Genomic DNA, 25,048 nt, shown 5'->3' on the forward strand with positions numbered 1-25,048 from the left:
TTGTCTATGCCTCTCACTCTCTTGTGTGCTTCTACCCCATGCTTGGCGGGTTTCTCTCCCCCAAGCCCCTAACTCTTCATTCTTTTTTTCCATGTGTGCTTCTACCCTGCCCCTGTGTTGCCACTAAAAGTAGTCTGACCTTCATGTCACCTACTAGAAAGTGCTATTTTTAGCTTGTTTTAAAATGCAGAAGTAGCATATTTTCCATTTTCACCCTCTTGAATGCTCCGTTTTCACATAGTATCATGTTACCTAAATTGTACAGTCGCTATTTAAGTCAGTCTCGGGTGATCATATGGAAATGATTTCTTCAGTGGAGCAATATGTATATTGTGCATTACTCATTCTGGTTACATGTACTTTTTGTTATATATTCAGTATAATTTAGTTATAGCATTCACACAGTTTCATTTGTTTTAATGATGCCCTTACACAGAGCATGAAGCTGCTTCCTGGGGTCTTCACCATCATTGGGTAGTATATTTGGATAGATGAGTTGAAAGCTGCATCATAGTGAACCTGCACATTCGTGGCCAATTTATTCACAGATTATTGTGTAATTCACTCATAATAATAATAATGTCGAAACAAGGATGAAATAGCTTAAAATTATGTACTGAGGTAAAATAGCATTGAGGGAACATAGTGAATGTAGGGAAAGTTGTTTCCATGAATAAAGTATTTATAACATGCAAATTGTGAAGCAATAAACAGTCTATCATACCTACTATATATTACCCAGTGGAGGTCAACACTGAGTAATTATAGTTAGGATTGTATTTCCATAGGAAATGCCATTTGATTGCTATTAACTTTGGCGCTGGTTGAAGAATCTTTACAAAACTTTACAAAAACGTCCTACATTTTTGTAGTTGGCCATGAAAAGTTCCAAGGCAATCTGTTAAGGGTGGGGTGTAAAAGAAAAAGGGCGGGGTCCCAATGAACATTTTCACCATTCATTTTTCCATAGGAGCTTTAGACACTGCTAAAGGCCAAATAGCTGAAAAGATTTGCACCAAATGTGGCAGAAAGCTAGATCTGGTTTAGAAAGACAGCTTTTTTGTGATTTGGTGTAAATCCATTCAGTAGTTTTGTAGCAATTAATGCTCAAAGACTTTGTATATATCGTGCTGCAGAGTATCTAAGGGGCCAACAGATCTCAACGTGCGGTCTGATTGGCTGCCACCATATCAACAAGGAAGTGGCCACAGTCCTGAGCCATAGAAAAATAAAGTAATTCTGGGGGAATCATCAGGGGGAAGGGAAGGGATACCCTGAACACCCTGGACCTGGTGGTGGGACACCCCCACTTGGGGCCAAAACATTTTTTTTGTAATCTTCCCTCAAATTCCCGTCAAGCTAAAAAGGGACAAAGTCTTTTTCTATTTATACAGCAAAGTCTTTAAGCATAGGATTACCATGCCAGGCACAGTATTACAGCATTAAATTGTTACAATACCATCCAAGCCAACCTGGAATGAATAAAACTAACCTCTGATACCCAACTCAGCATGGATGGCACTGTGTTAATGCTATGCTTAAAAACTCTGCTAGAAAATCAAACATTTGGGGTGAGCAGATTTTAGAATGTCGCTGGTTTTGTAGTATGCTCTATGTATATAGGGTATTGATTTTGGCATGTCCACATTACAATAAACTAGATTGCTACTATTAATAATTGTTATCGAAGTGGAGTGTGTGTCCCGAACGTGATGGTGAGCGGAAGAGTGAAAAATATACATATGTGTAGCACTCACTCCCTTTAGAAAAAGAGATCTGGCAATCAAAGATGAGAACCAATCCAATCTTTATTGCATTCCGCTCTCTGGTTCAATGAGACACATTTCTGCAATACCTTGCCTTTCTAAATTTTCATAAATCACCATTTTGACTGCGCTTATTTATGCAATTGTCCCAGTCCATAAGCATCAGTGATTTACTACACCGTTCTTCCATAGCAACCTTGCTGTCAATCTACACATAATATAAACAAGTATTCAAAGTTGCATGGTGAGTATTAAAAATGTTAATTATTTTGTTCAGCAGTTAAAATGGATATTCCATGTGGATACAGCATAACAATCACTTGATTTGGTTAATGCACAAAGTCATGCAAGTCTCATATCCCCACCACTCTGTCAAATGTTTGTTGCACTTCCCTGTTCCAGATTCCATCAATTTCTACTAGCAAGATTGGGCTTCTCTTAAGAACAGCCTTTCCCCCACCAAAGGAATCCATCCACTCCAAGTGTCAGGCCGCTGCTCCCGCCTTGCTCCATACTGTCCATGTCCTTTGAATATCTGGCCCAAGAGCACACCGGCTGCTTCATTTTCTCCAAGGTTGTGGTTTGCCGGCATGCGTCTGATCACAGGAGGTACACAGGAAGTTTCAGGCCCTCTGTGGTAGTGTCTTCCAGTGCTCCCTGCATGCAGGAGCAATGCTGGCTCCCGCTGAAGTGCAGGGAACTGGCACGGACCATGGGGGCAATGAGGCTTCCCCGCGGTCCATAACATTGCACACTGGGTGCCCTTGCTCACTGCGCCACTGGATTCAAGCATGCCTGTCTTATGAGGGGTGTTATCCTGAAACTGGTCCCAGGATGCTTGTTTCCAGTCCAGGGAGGACCCTGCTTGACAGTTCGGGCTGGACTGACTGTTCCTATGAGGAACAGCGTCAAGACTGATTAGCATATGGCTGGGTCCAAACTGGAGTGGCAGAGTGAGCAAGAGAATGATGGCTTTAACCCAGATCTCTTGACTGAGGGTGAATTTTTGATTCATTCAGCATTCCATCCATGATTTGTTGTTACAGCACTGGGTGGGCTCCAGGGCACCCAGCATGAAGAGGCTGGACCCTGGGGGATGGGGCCCCTGGGGCTGAACTCAGCACGGGGTGAGGGACAGTGCAGCCCACTTCCTCCCAGTTGGGTTCACATTTTCAGCAAAAAAGTGCAGACTCTTCTCGGAATAAAGAAGCTGCTATTCTGGACCTGATGCTCATTTCACAGAAATTAAGCCTCATTGGAAATCACGTACAAATATAAGCATAGCAGGTGTCAAATTGAAGCTCCACTTCAGTAAAGCACATACAATTCTGACTTCTTGGGCTCCACAAAAGCAGAGCATGGGCACTTCCTCTCCTATTCCACGTTGAAAAATAATATGAATTCCATAATGGAGGTCAATGCATCCTTGATCTATTGGAGCGCAATCTGATCTGTAGTGACTATGATGAGTGATTTCTTACTTGTTGTCTCCTAGTGAGAGCAGAGTCTATGGTTCTCCATTTTAAATGCCTTAAGGATGCAAATTCCCACATTCCATAGCACCACTCACACACCCACTCACAGACACACACAGGCAGTCACAGACCCAATCGCAGACCCACACAGCCACTCACAGACCCACTCACAGATCCACACAGGCACTCACACACCCACTCACACACCTACAGCACCACTCACACATATTCCCATACAGCCACTCACACACCGACTCACACATCCAGAAAACTACTCACACGCCCAAACAGCCACTCATGCACCCACTTACAGCACCATACAGCCACTCAGATACCACATTTATACCAACATTAGTTACTATTGGATGCAATACTGATCTATGAAACAGACTTTAAATTTTTTTTGACAATTATAAGTTATTTGTGACTAATATAGTCGTCTTGGGGGGGGTACATTAATTAATTAAATATTTCACTTAGCACTTTATTTATTTGAAAATATGTCTACTTATAAATGAATCTTAAATTAAGTTTCTCTCTTTTTTAATAAGGTCATCTTTTTTTAGCTCGCATTGATTAATTGAATTGTCTGCCATCATGAAAACTGTCACGTTGTTTATTTTGAAGAATTGCTTTATTTTTTTTATTCCTTGAACAATGTACTTTACAGTTGTTTAAAAAGTCACTGGGAATTATGCCTAAAAAACTATATTAGGAATAATCATAAAATCAGACATATGTCCCTGCCTATTTTGAAGAACATTTTCCATTTGAATGATGTACTTCACAGTTATTGTTTGAAAGGTCATTACAAATTATGCACACAAATTTGCACTAGGATTTATATAAACATTGGACACGTGTTTTTTGTACAAAATGGTAACTGCCGATTGTAAGAAATATTGTACACGCTCTAGCACTTTTTCTTTCTAATGTAGAAAGTAATGACAGACTGATATGGCTATGGGCACTTTAAAAACAATGTCTAGGCATGGAAGCTCTATTGCCCAGTTGAAGGCATACGCTGAAACACGTTGGCCGTTTCTCGTCCTGGCTTTTGGTGAATAAACACGGAGGTGGGAATTATATGATTGCTGTGCTGTTTTGTTTTGTTTTCGCCTCATAGCAGGAGGCTGAAGTCTGGTTTTGAATATATGAAAATATATGAATATATATATATATATATATATATATATATATATATTACCTACTGGCGGTCGCCAGTAGGTATATATAGTTAGGATTTTTTCTCTATGGGATTTTTGAAAATTCTATGTCTAATAACTTTGGCGTTTGTGGACGGAATTGGCTGAAATTTTCAGGAAAATGGCACATTTTGTTTCTGAGCAGCCCTTGAAAATTTGGGGGGGGTTCGTCAAGGGGGGGCCGAGAAAAAAGGGGGGTCCCAAAACGTGTTTTTAACATTGAGTTTTCCATAGGGCGGTTGGCCTCACTTTTAGCCCGAACGGCTGAATGGATTTCCACGAAACTTGGCAAAATTGTAGGGACTGGTAGCCCGATGTGCCTTTTGTAGGTCTCAATATATGTGCTACAGTGGATTTTGAGAAATTAACGTTTAAAAAAAGATATATATCTGTAACAGCGGATCGGGCAGCGCTCCAGTACGCGTACTTTTCGCGCAACGGAGCTTTGTGAAGCGAAGCTGATTGGTTCTCCGGCGTCTGTAAACATTCCAAACAGTCCGTAGCGGCCGCCATCTTGTCTCTCGGTAGGATCAAGAGACAAGAGGAGGCCAAAGCGAAGGGGAAAAATGACCATAAGGGGGCATAGTAGATCCTCGCTGACCCCCTAGGTTTGATGTGGAGGTTTTAAAAGGGCCCCGCGGGGCAAAAAAAAAAAATAATAATAATAATCGAACGGCTGAATGGATTTGCACGAAACTTGGTAAAATATTAGGGACTGGTAGCCCGATGTGCCTTTGCTAGGTCTCAATATATGTGCTCCAGTGGATTTTGAGAAATTAACGTTCAAAAAAAGATATATATCTGTAACAGCGCTCCGCTTCGCGTAACGGAGGTTTGCGAAGCTGATTGGTCATTCTGTCACTGGGCTATAGTTGGGCTACATCTGGCTGATATTTGGGCTACATTTGTTTTTTTTGTCTCTGGCGGCCATCTTTGGGCTACATTGGGCTTCATTGGGCTTCATTGGGCTACATTGGGCTACATTTGGGCTCCAACATATATATAGGCCAATGTAGCCCAATATATATTTTTCAAAGTTAATTTTCGTAAAAACCACTGGAGCATATATCTTGAGACATAGCAAAGGCACATCGGGCTACCAGTCCCTACAATTTTGCCAAGTTTCGTGGAAATCCATTCAGCCGTTCGAGCTAAAAGTGAGTCCAACCGCCCTATGGAAATGAAGGAAATGAATGGGTAATTTGTAATTAGCAAATAGCTCATCGCAAACTAGGAATGGTAAAGAATCGCTATTTATTCCTTAAAGTTCGCTATTTAGGAAATGCAAAAAACTTTGATGATACATATGGCGGTTCATCTCTAACAAGATAAGAAGCATAGGGATAGATTTATGATGACTGGCGCATCACCAGGGATGTGTTAGTCTTTCTGTGCCGCTGTTCCGTCACCTATGGTGTGCTGCATTTACAATGCGGCGCATCATGGGGCAAAAACAGCACAGATGCGTGATGTATCTGTGCCGTAAAGGTGGCGCATTGCTGGAGTTGTATCGCAAGTGTGATGAAGCTCCAGCAAGGGTCGGGGGTGCCCCTGTCGCAGGGTTTCTGTTCTCACACAGAACTGTGGACAGAGGATTGGAACCTCGGCGAATTAGGGTGCCCCAAAACTCACCTTAGTAATCAAAAACCCCTTAGCAAGCTAGGTACAGTGTCACATTGGATATAACAAACTCTCAATGTTTAGACAATCCAGAATATGAACTTATAGTACCTCAGGATACGTGGAACTCATGAACAGTCGGTCGTTATATATTTCTTAGAAACCAGAACATGGAGTTAAGAAGAACACATGTGTATTTGAAATGTTTATTTACTAATGCCGTCTTCTCAGGCGTAGTATCTTAGATAATACAAGTACACATATTATCAGTAGCAAAATTACCAGCATAGTTACTAGTACATAAAAAGCGAATGGTGACAGTATGTTAACATGCTGTAAATGAATAAGAGTTAGCAACACTTATAAGCAGCCACGGGCCGCCGTGGAGGGAGTTACGGTGGGGCAGGGAGGCGGGGAGGGGGAGGGGCAGGGTGGAGAGGGCTCCATCCCTGCCCCTCCCCCTCCCCGCCTCCCTGCCCCACCGTAACTCCCTCCACGGCCCGCGGCTGCTTATATCTCACCCTCCCTAATACACATATTATATTATTTGCTAAGAAGGTCTGTTTGTGTTGGTTTAGGGCGTGCCCATACTTTAGTGTCTTAGATTTGAAGGAATCACATCAGCATACACCAGCTCTCTCTTCATGTGAACCGCATCAACTGTTGTGTATGTGTGTTCGGCAAAGCAATATAAAACACGCCTCATGCCCAGAATTGGCAGAAGCTGCACTTATGTTATGAGTATGAAGTCGTGGAGATCAGACCTCATAACAATTCTGTATCGTGTTGTTCTTGAAACTTCAGCACTCGCTGTACAGATATAGTTTAACAAGCAAAGCAGATAGTAGAGCAATAACATATTATTCTCATGTAAACCACGATGAACTACTAGGTTGAAAGCTAAAGCAACAACTAAGTGTCGTGTGCAGAAGTTGCAAAAAAGGAAAAATGGCGTTTAAACCGGTAATGAGCCCATGCTAACTTAACACGGTGTAAAGATATCCAGGACCTAGATGACACCTCCCCATGATCCGGAAACGAACTGAATAAGATAATAGAAGTGCCATCTCATGAGAGCAGATTGCAACTTTATATGTGGACGGTCCGCAAGGTAAAACATTAAAAACTAGGAAAATTTAATGCTAAAGAAAAATAAAACAGCCAAGTACTTTATCGAGTCTTAAGCCAATAGGCAAGCTAAATAATAAAAACTTGACAAATAAGTCAATGAATTGTCAATGAAATGCTAGTACTCAGCATATCAAACATGAAAAAGGTCTATGACATAACTGTGTATGCAAAATAAGCTGTAACAGCCTCCAATAGGAAGTCACCGTCTTCATCCGAAAAGAGTTCAGCCATCCAATTTAAAAGCGGAAAAGAACATACGTGCTCTCCCAGCACCGGATCCTCTATCACCATAAGAGGACAGCTCGGTGGGTTTTCAAGAAAGCTCTGTTCCAAGAAAGACTGTGTTGCCGCCAGTAAATTCCAGGGACCAATTAGTCCATGCATCAATGCCACAGCCATAATCCTTTCGCCAGGACAAACCAACTCGTGAGTAATGATAGGAGTCATCAGCTGATTAAAGTCGACGTCAGGAGAAACCGGTCCGCAGAGACACAAATCAATGGCCCAATCGAAATCACAGGTCAGGCAGTGAAATACAGGCTGGACACAGGTGAAGTAGGAGAATCGAAAAGATAATCCATATGCCGTGCTTAATATCGCCAACGGCATTGTGCCATAATATTCTAGCATGCGATTGCGGAACAGTGTCAGCAGCTGCAGGGCGGGAGCTTGCACAGGAGGGACATCCATATTTAAAAATGTAAAAAAGCACAAGAGCGTCCGCTGGTAATGCAAGTAAAAATGGAAATCCACGAAGCACAGTGGAAAAAATAGAATGAAAGAAAGCAGGGATGACTCCAAAGATTTTCTCAAATGAAGTCACGAGACCACTGGTAACAACTTTAAAAAAGTGCACCAGGGCCTTTGTGGAGGACGCGTTAAAGATAGTCCGAACCATCTCGCTGAAATGCAAAGGCGAATCAGTATTGAAAAGGGTCTGCACCTCTGTACGGGTGTTCGCTATGTGAAGCACGAAAGTTTCACGGGCCGAACTCAAGGCCACCTCTCTCTGAGACAAAAGAGCTCTTATTCTTGCCATGCCGTTGAAATCTGCTCCCAAGGTTGGTATTTGTGGCCAGATTGAAAACTCCCTATGTTCATGTGTGGGAGGAAATAGAACATTTCTGCAGCAAATAACCCGTTCACTTACTGTTACGATAAAAGGAATACTTTTAATTAACCCAGAACAATCTTCATTATTGAGCATCAAATAACTACCATTTTCCAACAACTTGAACGTGGGGATGATAGCAGGAACTGGCGTGCCTTGCAACACGCAAGCCATATTTGGTCGGTGTTTGTTGCATGAACCGTGTAACTGTATGTGCCTACACATTAGTGAATGATCTGGCGTCTCAGTGCATTCCTCTCCATTCAGATAAACTTCTTGATCATCTTTGAAACATCTGTATGTGTATGGAAGCGACCAGACCTCATGAAGAAAAGCACTACCTAAAGGTTCATAACGACCTATTGGTATATATTTCATAATATTTGAAAACTTATATAAAGCAAAAGGCAGCGTTATTAAACCGTGGATAAGGCACGTTGCCAAAAAACCCGCAATCCTCTGCTGATGATGTCACTGAGCATGTCATGAATGATGTAATATGTGACATCATCAGCAGTGGATTACGGGTAATAGTATCTCTAGTTTACTCCCCTATAGCTGTCTTTCTTTTAACATAAGTGTCTGTTTCCTTCCCTTATACTTACTGTTTTAAAAAAAAAAAAAAATGTTGGTTCACTTCCGGTTCGCGTACCGGCGAGCGAACTGGGAAGCGAACTACGAGAAATAGAGGTTGGCACAGTTCCAAATATTGTACCAATTTTTTAATAACGGGGAGGTAGTTCTGAAAAGAACTTTTTTTTTTATTGTTTTTGTTGTTTTATATTTTTTTTATTATTTTTCTGAACATTTTTTTACTTTTTTTGAATTTTTCTGAACAGTTTTATATTTTTTTGGGTTTTTCTTGGAGGGGGCAATGAAAACGATTCATTGTAAAGGGCTCAACAGGAGCAACAAAACAAAAAAAAAGTATTTATTATTTGGGGCGTTTCGTACAAACTTGCATATGATAGTCAATAGCTCTGTTGATCAGAGTGATGCTTCTTTCTCCGTAGCAAATGAATCCACTGCAATGTACGCAGACTTGTTTTACTTCATGAAATCTCGTTTGTATATTTGGCACCATCTCCCTGCCCTCTGGTCCCGTTACTTCCGGTACAACAGATCTTCTGGCCATAATAGGGAGATTATCTAGGTCGTTACGAAACTGTGCAGCACTGTAGTTGTTAGGATGCCACCTAGTCATATGGCGATGCATTGTGTAGTTTCCGAAACTGTATTTTTTGTCGGTCCCTCTGGACAGTCTATCTTGACATATAAGGCAAGTTACGTATCTTGCATTTACTTTTTTCTGACCTTTGGGAATTTTAAAAAATTGCCAAATGAAGTTTTCTTTCCGGTGAGACGTCCTGGGCTCCTCAGGCAAAAAGTGCCTCTCTTCGTGCTCGTCGTCCTGTTCCTCTTCTTCCTCTTCTTGCTGAATTATAACTTGAGCAGGTGGTCCACTCTTCCTTGGATGTGGTGGAGGTGGTGGGGAAGCACCAGCTGAAGCTACTAAAGACGCCATTGCTCACTGGTAACAAAGGGTCTTTCTCTCACAATGATGAAAGTCAGAGTGAGGAAAGAAGGAGGGATTTTCATCATTTGGGAAAAACAATAGTTCTCAACCAATGAAAAGTGTTCATTTTAGATTATATGACCTAGTCTTACATCATTAGGAAACCAAAAGTGAAATGAACCAATGAAAAGTGTTATTACCAAGTCACATGACCTGCTGTGTTTACGTTAAGCGCTTTGCAGGGCCTCCCGGTTTGCTTCCAGAAACCTGTGCTTTGCGACTCGGTAAGCGTACCAGTTCGCTAACGTAGCACGTCATATGACGTATCACGCGACAACGCGAAACGTCATGCGGACGGGAGGCGTCACGATGTTGTTTTCTAACGCGGCAGTTGCGGTAAAGAAACGTTTACCGGCTCGCGGTCTATTTCGCGGCATCAAGGTCAGCTAACGGGAAGCTTCCCGATTCGCGAAGCGGGAACGAAGAAAAAAAAATATTTAAGAAAAAAATTATTAATAAACATATAAAATATATTTTGGGATTTAAAGAAGAATACATTTTACAGCTACAGATATTAGCTGTTAAAAAACCAATGAAATTCACTGAAAAAACCATAGGTTATAGACCATATATAGTTAGGAATTAGCATTTACAAAACCTTGAAAATTCACTGAAAAAACCATAGGTTATAGACCATATATAGTTAGGAATTAGCATTTAGAAAACCTTATTTTACTCACACAAAACCATTGAAATTCCATATATAGTTAGTTGCACTAACTATATATCGCGCACCCGCAATCCACTGCTGATGATGTCACATATTACATCATTCATGACATGGTCAGTGACATCACTGATGACATCACTGATGACATCTCAAATGACATCACTGATGACATCACTGATGACATCTCAAATGACATCACTGATGACATCATGACACACCAATACCAGTTACTACATACGCACTCACTGATTCCTACGTCTACACACACATTCACTCATTCACCCATACAATCACTCATACATACAGTCACTCATTATTACAACACTATCATATGCACTCATACACCTATGCAGACAGTCACACACTGCCACTCATCTATGGAGTTACTCACACACCAAGTCAGTCCTGTAAAGAATCAATCACACTTCCATTTCTTCATCTATACAGTTAAACACAGAACACCATACTTCAGTGACATCACTGATGACATCACTAATGACATCTGAAATGACATCACTGATGACATCTCAAATGACATCACTGATGACATCATGACACACCAATACCAGTTACTACATACGCACTCACTGATTCGTACGTCTACACACACATTCACTCATTCACCCATACAATTACTCATACATACAGTCAGTTATTATTAGAACACTATCATATGCACTCATACACCTAGTCAGTCCTGTGAAGAATCAATCACACTTCGATTTCCTCATCTATAGTTAAACACAGAACACCATACTTTTCACACATATACTAACACATACTTACTCTCTTATGAGAAATCATGGTGGTCACTAGGAACATAAAACTGAGGCAAAAAAAGAAATGGTATATGGAAAACACCCAACTGGAACAAATAGAAGTATACAAGTACTTGGGTGTACTCTTTGACCAAAAAGGAAATTTTCAACCACAAAAACAGGATATACAAAGAAAAGCTAATTCACTTACTGCAGCATTTAAGATAGCACAGAAATCGCTCGGAAATCTGACCTATCAACCGCTCTTGAAAATTATAGGGGCAAAATTGCTCCCAACTTTAACATATGGTAGCGAAGCATTAATGGGGATGGATGCGGAAAAGATAAACAAGGTTCTTTCCAAAACGTATAGATCTCTTTTTTATCTCCCAAATAACGCTTCACCGGCACAAATTAGACTGGAGTTTGGTTTAAACAATCAAGATTTTGCAAGAAAAGGCCAATTTATTAAAACTTGGTATAGGATTAAAAATGACCATGATAATCATCTATCTCAATTACTTTGGCAAGAAATAAATATGAACACGAAATCAGTTGCATGGAAATATCTGAATGAGGCAATAGAAGAGTTTGCACTAATGCCGATCTGGATAAATATGATAAGCAATGGATTATTTAAAAAAATAGTAAACCGAACAGCAAATCACCTATCACTAGTAAAGGACAAAGATACTTTGGCAAAAAGAAAGCATTCATGGTCAGTGATAAATGGATACGAAAAAAAGAAAGTACAAGAATATCTGGAGACACCCTGGTCTGAAAAAAGCAAACAATGTCTCATAAGAGCAAGATTCGGAATACTACCAGGCCTCAGTCATGTCCCGCCATGGAAAAAGACCAATAGCAACACATGGTGTAGACTATGTAACGGTGGAGAAGAGAATATTATCCACCTTCTATGTATCTGCCCTGGACTACGTAATGAAAGATGCGCATTACTGAAACCTCACTTTAATACGCGTGGAATAAGGACATGTAGACAGGCATTAAAAAACTGTCTTCATTCAAATGATTTTGTCATGAACGCCGCCTTTGTAAAGTTCCTAAAGATAGCATCTACCAAACTGGGAGAATGACTCAGAAAAAATTGCTTTTAAAATAATTTTTTTATAGAAAACGTTTTAGAATATAATTGTTCTTTTACTGCATTTTAAAAACTATGTTTTTGTATTGGAAACATTGTAAGATTTTAAATAATCAAACAATAAAGAATTTACTTACTTACTCTCTTATACAATCACTGATACAAGTACACATTGATATGCACAGCGTCACACACCTCCCAGCCAGCCACACACACACTCAGTCTTCCATCCATCCAGTCATTCTTCAATATGTAAAACGTATTTAAACTTTACAAAAACACACAGACACTAGATGATGTCATCAGTGATGTCATCAGTGATGTCACTGACCATGTCATGAATGATGTAATATGTGACATCATCAGCAGTGGATTGCGGGTGCGCGATATATAGTTAGTGCAACTAACTATATATGGAATTTCAATGGTTTTGTGTGAGTAAAATAAGGTTTTCTAAATGCTAATTCCTAACTATATATGGTCTATAACCTATGGTTTTTTCAGTGAATATATATATATATATATATATATATATATATATATATATATATATATATATATATATATATATATTTTCACCATACCAAACTTTCCATCAAAAGAAGGCGCTGACTCCGTGTATCTTAATTCAAACGTTTATTTTCAAGATCAGTTTCTGCTCAGACGCGTTTCGGTGGCTTGCTCCCGCCTTGCTCACTATATATATGTATACATACAAACATATATGTATGTATATATGTCTATATATACATATATGTATATATACACACACATACATATTTATGATGAGTAGAATGTAATATGCGATTTATTTTCATTGATGAGTAGGGCAAGGAGCAATATCTCACAAAAAGCCAAGCACTGTGACGGTCATTGTGACAAATAACTTGTTTTGTTGTTTTTTCCAATATGATGCCTAATCTGTTTGTGAATTACTCTGCTGAAGGGTTGCAATACATATAGGAAATTGATTATGGTGTTTACCAAACTCAGAGGTGTGTAATTTGCCTGTACTTGAATTTGCACAAGGCTTTTTAAAGGTGCAAAGTGGTGCAGCAGTGCCAAGTGTATTTTAATTAGATTACCACCAGAGCGACCCCAAATTCCATTGATCTTCTTGCAGCATACAGAGATATCAGTTACTCAAAGATTCATTCTTCATTCTATGGTTAAATTACAGTGGCTACAGGTAACCATCATCTCAGAGCAATAAATAAAAGAGTAGCCCCCACATTCCTGCCCAGAGTATGGCAGTTGCATGGTTTTGGGGAAAGGAGTTGGCCTAATGGCTAGGGTGTCTGACATCAAATCTGGGGAACTGGGTTTGAGTCTCGGCAATGACGCTGAACATCCTGTGATTGTGAGCAAATCACTTAATCTCCCCATGCCTAACAGAAATGAATATGTTGTCATGTAATGCAACTGGTGCTATGTTAAGCGCTCTGATATCCAATTTGGGTCAAGTTTGCGCTATATAAAACTCTGTAAAAAAAGAAATAGCTACACTTGGTCTGATCCTATCCAAATGCTTCAGGCACCCTCAATAGACTGAATGAAGCACTGATATCCTGAACTCATTTGCTCTAGGCATTCCCATATTGCATGCTTTTAGTTTTTAATGTGTACATTGTACCAAACACAGGTTTCAAATTATTATTATGAATCTGAGAATTATTTAATTTGTGCTGGTGTCCAGCACAAATTAAATTGTCAAATTAAAACGTCATATTTATCTGATCCCAACAAATTCAGTCCTATCACTAACATCATGACGTTAGCCAAACTTCTCGAGAAATGTGTCAACAAGCAGCTCTGCAACCATATAGAGAAATTTCAACTACTGGACCTCTATCAATCCGGTTTCATAGCAGGGCATAGTAAGGAAACTGCTCTAAAACACATTGTGGATGACACACAACTTTACTTGAAAATCTCCTCTCTAGATTACATTAAAATTCTAAATGAAGCTCTTTCGCAAACTCAACAAAGGTTAACCCAGAACCATCTGTTGGTCAACACCCTCAAAACTGAATTCCTGCTTATTGCCTCCACAATCACTCTGCAACTACCCTGAACTGGCTAAAGCAACTCTCAGCCCTTAACTGCACTCCTCTCATGGTTAATTCCGCTAAATCGTTAGGCATTACCTAAGACAAACTACTTAACATGCAAGCTCACATCTGTGCCACTATTTGGAGTGCCAATTTTCATCTTAACACCCTCAAGAAAATCAAACCTTTCCTTCCGACCGAAGACTTACAACCTGCAGTACAATCCCTGGTGATCTCACGTCTTGAATATGGTTTGGTGACCCTTGCGCGGCTTCCTAAAACAAACTTGGCTCCTCTCAGAGCAACTCACAACGCGTCCGCCAGGCTCATCATAGGCTCCAAAAAACAAGATCACATTACACCTGCTTAATTGGCTGTCTATTGAAGCGAGGATTTGGTTTAAAATATCTTGCCTCACGCATAAAGCCTTGCATTACAGCACTCCGGCCTACCTTGCGAACAAGCTCATTCTTTCTGGCTCCAATCAGAACCTAAGAAGTACGTCCACACTTCTCCTGAAACCACCCAAATTCAAGAAGAAAAGTATGTACAAATGTGCTTTCTCCTGACTGGCACCTAGAATTTGGAACGCTCGTCCTTCAGAGTAGAGGGATAATCCTTCCACTGCCTATTTCAAGAAACAGGCCGAATTGATTTTCCTGAGTGATCATTAACTTCATCACTGTGTTCTCTTATAAATGTCCCCTTGCTGACAGACCTGACATTTCTCCCAACTTATTGTTCTCCATTTATTTTAGGTTTGTTGTTAATTGTTATCTTACCCCAGGGCCCTCGCCCTTCAGGTTTGTCAATTATTGTATTATGTTGTGTTAAGTTCATTTTGCTTGTTTTACTAAATGTTACAGGAAATATTTTACACCCTAGGAGAAATAGATCTAGTGTGGCCCACTACCAGTTCCCTGATCTTGTTTGTGTACTCCTTGTGGTGTTACTATACTGACTTATATTGTATGGAGTTTATTCATGTTTTCGCTGTGTGTACAGCGCTCTGATACCTGCAAGGGTCATGTTCGCACCTTATAACACTTTCGAAATAAATAAACAAATACTAAGCAGGAGTTTATTCAGGAACAAACTCCTCTAACACTCTGCGTCTTAAATTGGGAAAACCAAGTCCTCAGCCCTCTTTTCATTTCAGGGTGAAAAGAAAGCATTCAATTTACCATAGACCAGTGAAATAAAATCCCTACTAATCTGTCATGGACAGAATACAGTACAAAAAGCCAAACGGAAGTTAGGTTAGAATTTTTAAATAATAAGATCATAATTGTAAATAGTTAAAGAAAAATCCCTTAAATGTATTCCCTTGAACCAAGTAAAATCAAATAACTCTAGCAACTGTGAAAGTTGTATTAGCTTTCTCCTTTCATTCAAGAACTGCCTTTGTAATGTCTGATGATAATTCATGATAATTCAAAGTTCTTTGCAAGGGAAGGCATTCAGGTCTTCCATTGCTCTATGTTTCTCTACCCAGCAACCAAACAATTACATTACGAAAAATGGTTACAGAACTGGCCCAGTGGCTTTTAAATTTAGAGGTAAATCTGTACAAGCTAAGTTCTCCAGACATCTCCTTCAGGAGCGATATAATGTACTGCAAGATAGACTCTTTTACAGATAATTGATGGAATGCTTATGTCAGGTCAGCCAAGTAGTAATTCTCAAAGTCTGGTAGATCTCCTAATGCCAGACTAGCGTTGAAGGTGGGCAACTCCTTAACGTAACTTCCCAAACAAATGTAGATGTTTGGCCATGAACGTTCTTAGAACAATTATTTAGCTAGAAAACAATTTAGAGTTTGAAATAAATAAATAAAATATGGGGATGTGAAACAAGCAGTATAAGGCAGTATGGTTGACCAGTGACATTGGAATTTACCTCTAAGGCTCAGTTCATTTTACACTGTACTGTGAATGGCAGTAGTTTAAGGGGTATGGGTCAAAAACTTTATTTAAAATATCAGTTACATGTTACCAAATAGACTGATTTGCTACTCTATTCCATAATGCAGATGAAAAAAGCTGAACCTGTATAGGCCAACGGGATTCTGATCTACCTTGCATTATTCTAGTAACCTAAGATCTGAAACTTTTTTTTTACACTTGCAAATACAGTACTAATTAGTTCTAGATTCATGCTAATATCATCAATGTACTATCATATTTTGGTGACTCCCTTGGTCCTAAAGCCAACGCTATTCCAGGTCTTTCATTGTGTACCTTGTCATGGTTCCAAACAAATAACAGAAAATAACATAGGAAGGAGGCAACTCTTACAGATCCCCCTCTGACTATTGAACACTGCTGACATTCACAATCAGATTGGCAGTGAAGCTCTTTATTTTCTTCAGACCTGTAGCATTATTCCTGGTTGACCAGTTCAAGGCCCATTGAAAGTGTGAACTGTATAATTGTATGTTGCTGAAGAAAGTTTTATGAGACCCAGAAAGGAATTGATACTAGAGTAGATGGTGCTTCCATCTTTGAAGTAAATTATGTGTCTACTGAGACAGAATTTCCATTGACCATAGCAGAAAACTGCATCCTATGTCTTCTATTGCCAATGAAGATGAGAGGGCAGAAGATTGATGTTCTCTACTCGCAAGTGATTGTTTTTCACGGAGAACATGTTCTCATCTGCCTTTTAGTGGTGCTGCTCTTTCAAATAATGTATCTGAACTTGATTATGAGTGAAGCGGAAATTTGGTAAGTCTTTATATCACTAGTAACATGCAAGTTCTTTTCAGTATAGAGCACAGAAATAATATCTTACAAGTTGCATAACAGATGGGGAACATTTCAGTTCTATGAATGCTAACCATGAGATAAATAATTTTCTTCTCCAAGAGGTAAAATATGTAAATTCTCACAGATCAACAGATAAACATTATATTGTCTGTTCTAAAAAAAGGATGTCCATGATGACCAATTTATTTTGTTATCCCTGATAAAACACATTGTTCTAAAACATCCATTATCGTAACAAAACTGCCTTCAGGGTTCAATCATGGGCTGTAAGGCTGACTATGTGATGCATGTTTTCCCTAGGTGATGGATAAACTGTAGATTACCAAGACAGGAAATATGTTTTCTCTGACCAGATGTCTGCATAAAAAATTTACTAATTGAAAGTCCTGCTGCTGGAAACTTCTCTTGGATATTATACTTATTTGACCCTGACACAAAGAGGATGACCTCCTTCTTGGGCTCAATAGTTTCAACATTTTGCAACTCATCAGAGCAAAGTCCATGGAGTAACCACAGCCTAAAAATGTCTCAAAACATTACACGGTAAACAATGTCAATGTGTTCGGATGCACAGTAACTTCAAAGAAATATCCCATACAGCTTCTCAAATCTTGATTTGTTTGTTCCTTAGATTACAAGTTCAGAGAGATGTATCTAGTATACAGCCAAAATGTTTGGGGTACTTCTTCAAACAAGATTAATTGAAGTCATTTCATCATCTGTCTTTTATTTTTATTAGTATTTCCATTTTCCTTAAAGATTGGCAGTTAAACGAAACGATATTTCAAATATAATGATACATTTGTTGGCTTCACAATTTTTTTTGCATGCTCTTATCTTTTCTTTCCTGTAGGTTTGCATATGTGACTGCTTCTTACATATAGATCTATACTTTTATGTCATGTGTCATGTATCACCACCTTAGAGACAATTTAACCCTCCCAATATTCCAAGTACTTTCATTAGAAGTTTAAGGGGTCCTCCACCTTGCACATGTTCATCACTCTCCAGAAAATATTTAAACTCAATTGACTTCAAACGGCTCCCCCAACAGAACCACGTCACTTTGGACTCATTAGAGAAGAAAAGACTGAGATCAATTCATAAATCCAAGCTGAAAACTTCATTGGCTGTCAGGGATGGGTGGTTTGTATTCCCATCATAACATAGGGTTATGGACACAGCAGAGAGTTTGAGATTAGACCTAGAATCTTGAAATAGATTATGCTATGCACGTGTGGTGACTGTGGGTCCAGCTTATAATTTAGAAGGACAAGACGGTTGCTGGATCTATAAATCCGAAATTACTGAGTCTTACCATTCTCTCACCCAGTACTAAAATCATTTTTTTCAATAGAAATTAATCCTCAGGAAATCTCGTGACATTTCTGTGTTATGTTAATTATGCTACACAACAATCACAGGATTTTTTAGCACTGTAGACATAATAACATAATCACTCTCTTTCAGACTAAAAGCATGATTTAATAAGCCTAACAAGAAAGTATATATTCAGACTGAATACAAATTAAATCTTTTGGCAATAACAAAAAGGGATACATTTTATTTGTTAAAAACATTTAATCAGCTTCCTGAATTCAAATAGATTTGACTTGGTACATAATGCCAGTAGCAGAGAATTCCACTCTGATACCATTGAGAAAGGACTGGCACAGTAGGTGCAGTTTTGTTTTTTGTGACCTGAAGTAATAGCTGGAGTGAGGCACATGGAGTGCTGCCCAGCTAATGCAAATTAAACTTGACTACCCAGAAATTAGTAATATTTGTGCTGTCCGAGTTATGGACAATGGTCATGACTTTAAAAGTGATACTCTTCTTGAGAGCAGCCAATTTAAGGATCCAGGAATCAGTGTGATGTGTTCACGTCTAGGGACCCCTAAGATAAGCCTGGTGGAACTATTTTGAACATGGTGAATATGATGTTTTGTTGCCCATAGTGCAGTACTGGTGCTCATACACTGCTCTGCGACTGGCACAAAAATCCGTAAGAAAATATAAAGCATATAATTATCCACAAAGGGTGTCCTGGTGCTAGAGAACCAAACACTTGAGACAGAATCTAGGGAGCATTTTCTTCCCAACAATTTGCCAAATTTCAATGGGTTCTTTCAGCTTTAAATGGCTATGAGAAGATTGTCCAGGCTTGTGCATTTTGAACATGGTGAATATGATGTTTTTTTGCCCATAGTGCTGAACTGGGGCTCATCCACTGCTCTGTGAGTGGCACAAAAATCCGTAAAAAAAATAAAAATGATATCATTATTCACAAAGGCTGTCCTGGTGCTGGAGAACCAAACACTTGAGACAGAATCTAGGGTGCATTTTTTTCCCAACAATTTGGCAAATTTTAAAGGTTTCTTTCAGCTTTAAATGGCTATGCGAAGATTGTCCGGGCTAGTGCAGTGACCACTTGACAGGTAAAACCTCCAATGCAGGATTTCTTACATAAAGGAATGGTGACATAGTGTAATCTCAAAAGGGTTAATGTAGAAAGAGAGAGGCAATGTAACTATTATAAGGCAGGCTGTGTAAGTGCTTATGACAAAAGATCAAAGACTTAAAACACAACAGTTATGCAGAGTAAAGATTGGCAACCTAAGGCTTAAAAAGAGGCATGAAGCCTCATTTTGTAGAAGTTGTAATTTATGAAGGAGATAAGCATCCAATCTACAAAGACCATTTCTGTAGCCCAGCCTTGAGCTAAGGACCAGGACTAAGATTTGCCTAGAGAAACTCGCCAAAGGAGGTATGTTTTTTTAAATAACTTTCAGCATAAAGACGCATGTTGAGGCGAGTTTCCGTATATATGCATCAAAAGAGAAACTGCTGTTAAAAAAATCCTATATTGCATGTGCTAGTACAAAATAGGCACCTAAGAAGTCGGGCCACCTTGTTGAAGTCCAGATGGAAGGATGCTCAAAAAAGGCCTTAGTCTTGCCTGCGTTGAGCATAACTGTTTTGCCATGTATCCAGCTTTCTATTGACCACTGACACCTTTTGAATTGATCCTGTAGAAACTCAATATCTTCATCAAATCTTAAGTTGATCTGTGCATCAATCGCATAGGTGTGGAATGGAAAACTATAGAATCAGATATGAACAGCAAGTGGAGGCACGTAGATGCTAAAAAGCACTGGGCACAAAGAAGAGCCCCGTGGGGCCTCACTGTTTCTTTTAAAATGACTTTGAGGGGCTGGTCAATATATTTAAATCAATGCTAGCTGTATAAACGTACATATATGGGCCACCAGCCTGCAGGGTCCTTTTGGCAGGCAAGCAGCACACAAACTCCTTTGCTGTACAAGGAGCTTTGAAGACCACTGTCAACAACCAGTCTAATTAACTTAAATTAACATAATTATCATTATGGCAATTATGATGGCGGCCACTGTCAGAACCAGGCAGCACGAGAATTCCTGTTCGTTGCATTCCTGAGTGCCCTAAAGGTGGAATTCTTGTGTGCAGGGCATTTCACCTACATTCCTCCCTTTTTCTAATCTATGTTGTGCAGATGAGGAAACAGCAGAATTGCCCCCAGCTTCACATCCTCTTAGCACAGAATGAAAAACAGGAATCTTGTCCATTCATATTCCATAAAGCAGGATACACAAATCACTGCTCAGAAAGTGAAGACCGAATAAAAAGTATGTTGCCCATCCTATGCCTTCAACTAAAGAGAAGGGTGTGTCAGAATATCGAGTACACAAATATCATCCTTCAAAAATATTGCAGCTTGAATTTCTTCTACCGCAATATTGTGAAGTAAGTATTCATTTACTATTCTTAGCTCCACATCTATGTCCCTTGAAGATATAATTGTAGTCTCAAAGTACCTATACGTGAAGTTAAGTCAAGTAAATATATATAATTATGTTCACGATATGGTAGTGGTTGGTATTCTGGCTATGATATTTTTGTAGTCCTGTGACATTCTGGTGAAATATCATCACAGCATATAGATTAGGTACACTATTGATCATAAAATATTGCAAACAACAATTTAAACAAACAAAATCCCAATTCACAACAGAAGGCCAAGGCAAACGAATGGTATGAATCAAATCAAATTACTTTGAGAAATGTGAAAAGAGGGCCCAGACAATTCAATACACCTACCCAAAACACCCATTGAATGTGTTATCACCGTGCTTGCCTATTCTTTTCTATTTTCACAATATTTTTTTAATAGAAAAATGTTGATCTCAGCCGTGTATTTCTAGTCATGAAAATATTACTGGTCAAACCAAAAATCCACATTGTAGTTGATGCCAGCATGGCCCACGCAGTAACCAATCGGCTATGCAGATGAGCAGGACAAATTGCAGAACCAGTTTCATGTTGTACAGTACATCAGTGCGCATAAATATGCACAACATCTATTTTCATAGAATTTTGTGGCAACTCACCTAACTCACCAAAGTTCATGCGTTGTAAATATAAAATTGCTTAACAAATTTACGTGAGCAGTGAAAGGCAAACAAGTATTATGAATTAATCAATTGCTTGTTTTTTTCTGTCATTTTTAAGCATTTTATTTAAACATTGTCTTCGTACCTTATATATGTCAAGGAATCCGCATTGATGGTCAAACCTGGTGTACAGCTCGCTCAGCATGCTGATCACTTGCATTGGGGTGCACTGGGCGCATACGGCGGTGAATCCAACAATGTCTGAGAAAAGCATGGTGACGTCATCAAATTTTCTGGCCTGGACTGACTTTCCCTCCCAAAGCTGTTGAGCTACATCCCCTGGGAAAATGGAGTAGAGAAGATCAACTGTCTTCTTTTTCTCCTCTTCCAAGGCTTGGTGAGTTTGCTCCAGGGTTGCTTTTAGCTTATCCATTCTCTTCTTCAAGCCATCTTGAGCCTTTGCCTGCTCCCCAACCAGAATGACGTCACGTGTAGCATCATGGATCGGGATGTCAGAAAGATGCAGGCCTCGGCCCATCAGTTCATCCAGCTTGTCCACACATGGGGAGCCCAAAAACAATATGCAATTAGACTCTGATACGTGAATCATCTGTCCCTTGATTTCCATCACCTGAAATAGATGAACAACATTACAACATTAATACTTTTCTTCTAACATTGATTTAGAGAAGATGGACAATTGTGTTTAACAGAATACCAGAAGACGCATCCATAGCAGAAACTAGACATTCACACAATTTTTAACCATACAGTGTTGCAGAGTTGCTCACTCCCTCAACAATGTGGGGAGATATGATTTGAATCGGGAAGTCAACAAAAATGTATTTAGCCCACAACAGTTGTGATGGACAATGTATCGTCAGTGTAGCAGTGTCTACAGTAGAATTAGTTGAGCAAATATTCATATCATCTACTTCCTGAACCACCACTATCCTTATTTTAGTTTTTTGCATAGTGGAATATTTGTTCCAATGTGTACTTATCGATTGTAGCAGTGGCATATTAAAGAAGGATCTGTACACAAGAAAACCTGATGTGACGAGATGCATTTAGGGACACATGTAAGACTATTTTATAGTGGTTGCAAACGGAGATTCAGGCTGTTTGCGACCACTAAAAAGGGTTGCAGCATGTATCAATACTATTTGGCGAGTCGGTAACCTATTACAGACTTGCAAAAAAGGGTTTGCGAGTTGCTATTAGGAAGGGGCTTATCAAGGGCATCTCTTCCTAATAGCGAGTCGCAAGGGCATGTATGATTGTTTTGCGACCAGAATGCGGTCACAAAACAATTGCAGTTTACTGCCTACTTCACGTCAAACCAGTAAGCCACTCGCAAACAGAAGGGGTGTCCAGCAGACCCATCCCCTTTGTGATTGAAAGTGAAGGCAGTGGTCCCACAGAACTCTGCCCACTCTTAAAAAATGAAACTGACACGTTTCATTTTTCTTTAAGGAAAGCAGGCTGCATTCTAAAAAAAGTTGCTTTATTTAAAAAGCAAACACAGAAATAGTGGTCTGCTGTCGCCAGCAGGCCACCATCCCTGTGTTATTGCCAATTCCCAATGGGCAGTAATTTGTAACCTGCTTCATGAATATTGATGAGGCGGGTCATTGCGACCCCATTGGCAATCGCAAAATGTGTGTGAGACACATTAGTACATTTTCTTTTGCAACTCGCAAATTGCAAGTCACTAAAATTTTCAAATTGCGAATTGCAATGGTAAATGGTCGTACATGTGGCCCTTAGACATTCCATGGTGTTGTACGGACGTGATGATGGGACAACAATTTTAGAACATCATGACTGTATCACTATATGTAACATCAAGGTTCTGAAGCATGTGTCTGATTTATGTATATGCATGAAGTTAGATTACCATAATCAATATGTCAGAAATCACAATTATGTATTTTCCACATAGATTAGGTAACTTGTAAAACCAAGCTCATCCTGATTCACATGTATGGGCCCCGATTCTGATGTTGAACGGACAGGAGTCTGTCCGACATCGGTTTGGAACTGGAACTGAATGACCTCCTGTCATCAGTTCCAGCCCAGGAACTAGGATGTGACTGAACCCTGTTCAGTCGCATGCCTATTCTTTACAATGAGAGTATACATTCTGAACGGATTGCATGCTCTCATTGTTAAAGAGCAGAGGTGCAGTTCATCCTGCACCCCGTGGCAGGCACCTTGAGGTGCCTGCCACGGGGTGCAGGGATCAACAGAGGGGCACAGAATGGCAGCCTTGCACCCATGGGGCCCTGCTGGGGGGCCCCAAAAACAGATTCCCAAGGCCTTTCTGTGTCAGAAAGGCAAGCACAGAAAGGCAGTGGGAAGCTGCCATCGTAATCCCTCTTCCGGAAAGAGCCAGCCAGGGGATTACTGAGGGTTTACCGAATGGCGAACGGGCTCTCAAAGAGTGAGGCCATTTGGAAAACCAATTCGGATTCCCTTCCGACCATGCCCATCGAAATGGATCGGTCAGAAACTAGTCCGAATGGTCAATTCCGATGAATCAGAGCTATTCCCAACTGCATCGGAATCGGGTCCTTTATCTGAAATGTAGAGTAAATTTTATTGTTTATATAACATTTGAATAAATTGGATACAATATGTTCCATTATAGTTTTTTCTCTATGATTATTTAACTTTGGGATGACTGGAATACATCTTCGTCTATCTATGATTCCTCACATGGGAAGGAATCTTTTTCCTCCTTATTTATGTATACATGTAAAAAAAACATTAAGTAAAAAAAACATTAAGGTATTTTAGTTTGAGAAAGGTCTGTGTTAGACTGAAACCAGTCACCAGGATAACATTGCCGTCATGTGGGCTTTCTTTATGATCGAATAAATTATGATATTTTCTTCAACACCCCTACTGCGAGCGCTTATGTGTGACTTTTACCAAGTCATGTCTTTTGCCTTACAACTCACCAGTAACAAAAGAGGGGCACGGGCACAAAGGAGGTATTTTGATGGACATATGTGTGTGTGTGATGTTTAACACACACTGTGAGTGTGTCATGTGTTTCATTTGTACTGTCTATTCATCAGGGCCCCTGTAGGCTGTGTGAGTATTGTCAAGCTACTGGTAAAGGGGCTGTGTGGTACCTCTTGGGATCATATGTTAAACATCTCACAAATGAAGGCCAAACGTGTTTGGAAAACCAAGTAAAGCCCGACAAATTAAAGGCAGCAATGACCTTTCCCGAGTATTTCTGTTCTCTGTGGTCTCTCGTGGATCACAACACTTTCATTTGAATTTATTCGGCCGTGTGTTTACAAAATCAATTATTTAATGACACATATTTAATTATAAAATAGTCTAATAAATGTTTATATTTGCGGAG

The 25,048-nt window shown here is 39.6% G+C and overlaps 1 protein-coding gene across 1 annotated transcript in view; it reads right to left on the bottom strand.

The window, feature by feature from the left end:
* GUCY1A2 (guanylate cyclase 1 soluble subunit alpha 2) overlaps positions 1 to 25,048 on the bottom strand; it is a 1,287,229-nt gene that overhangs the window by 489,511 nt on the left and 772,670 nt on the right. The window contains exon 5 of the mRNA XM_078655976.1: positions 21,812 to 22,297. Coding sequence (XP_078512102.1) covers positions 21,812 to 22,297 — 486 coding nt within the window. The remainder of the gene's footprint in view (positions 1 to 21,811; positions 22,298 to 25,048) is intronic.

The sequence above is a fragment of the Lissotriton helveticus genome, chromosome 8 (assembly GCF_964261635.1).
Source record: "Lissotriton helveticus chromosome 8, aLisHel1.1, whole genome shotgun sequence".
In the NCBI taxonomy this organism is placed as follows: domain Eukaryota; kingdom Metazoa; phylum Chordata; class Amphibia; order Caudata; family Salamandridae; genus Lissotriton; species Lissotriton helveticus.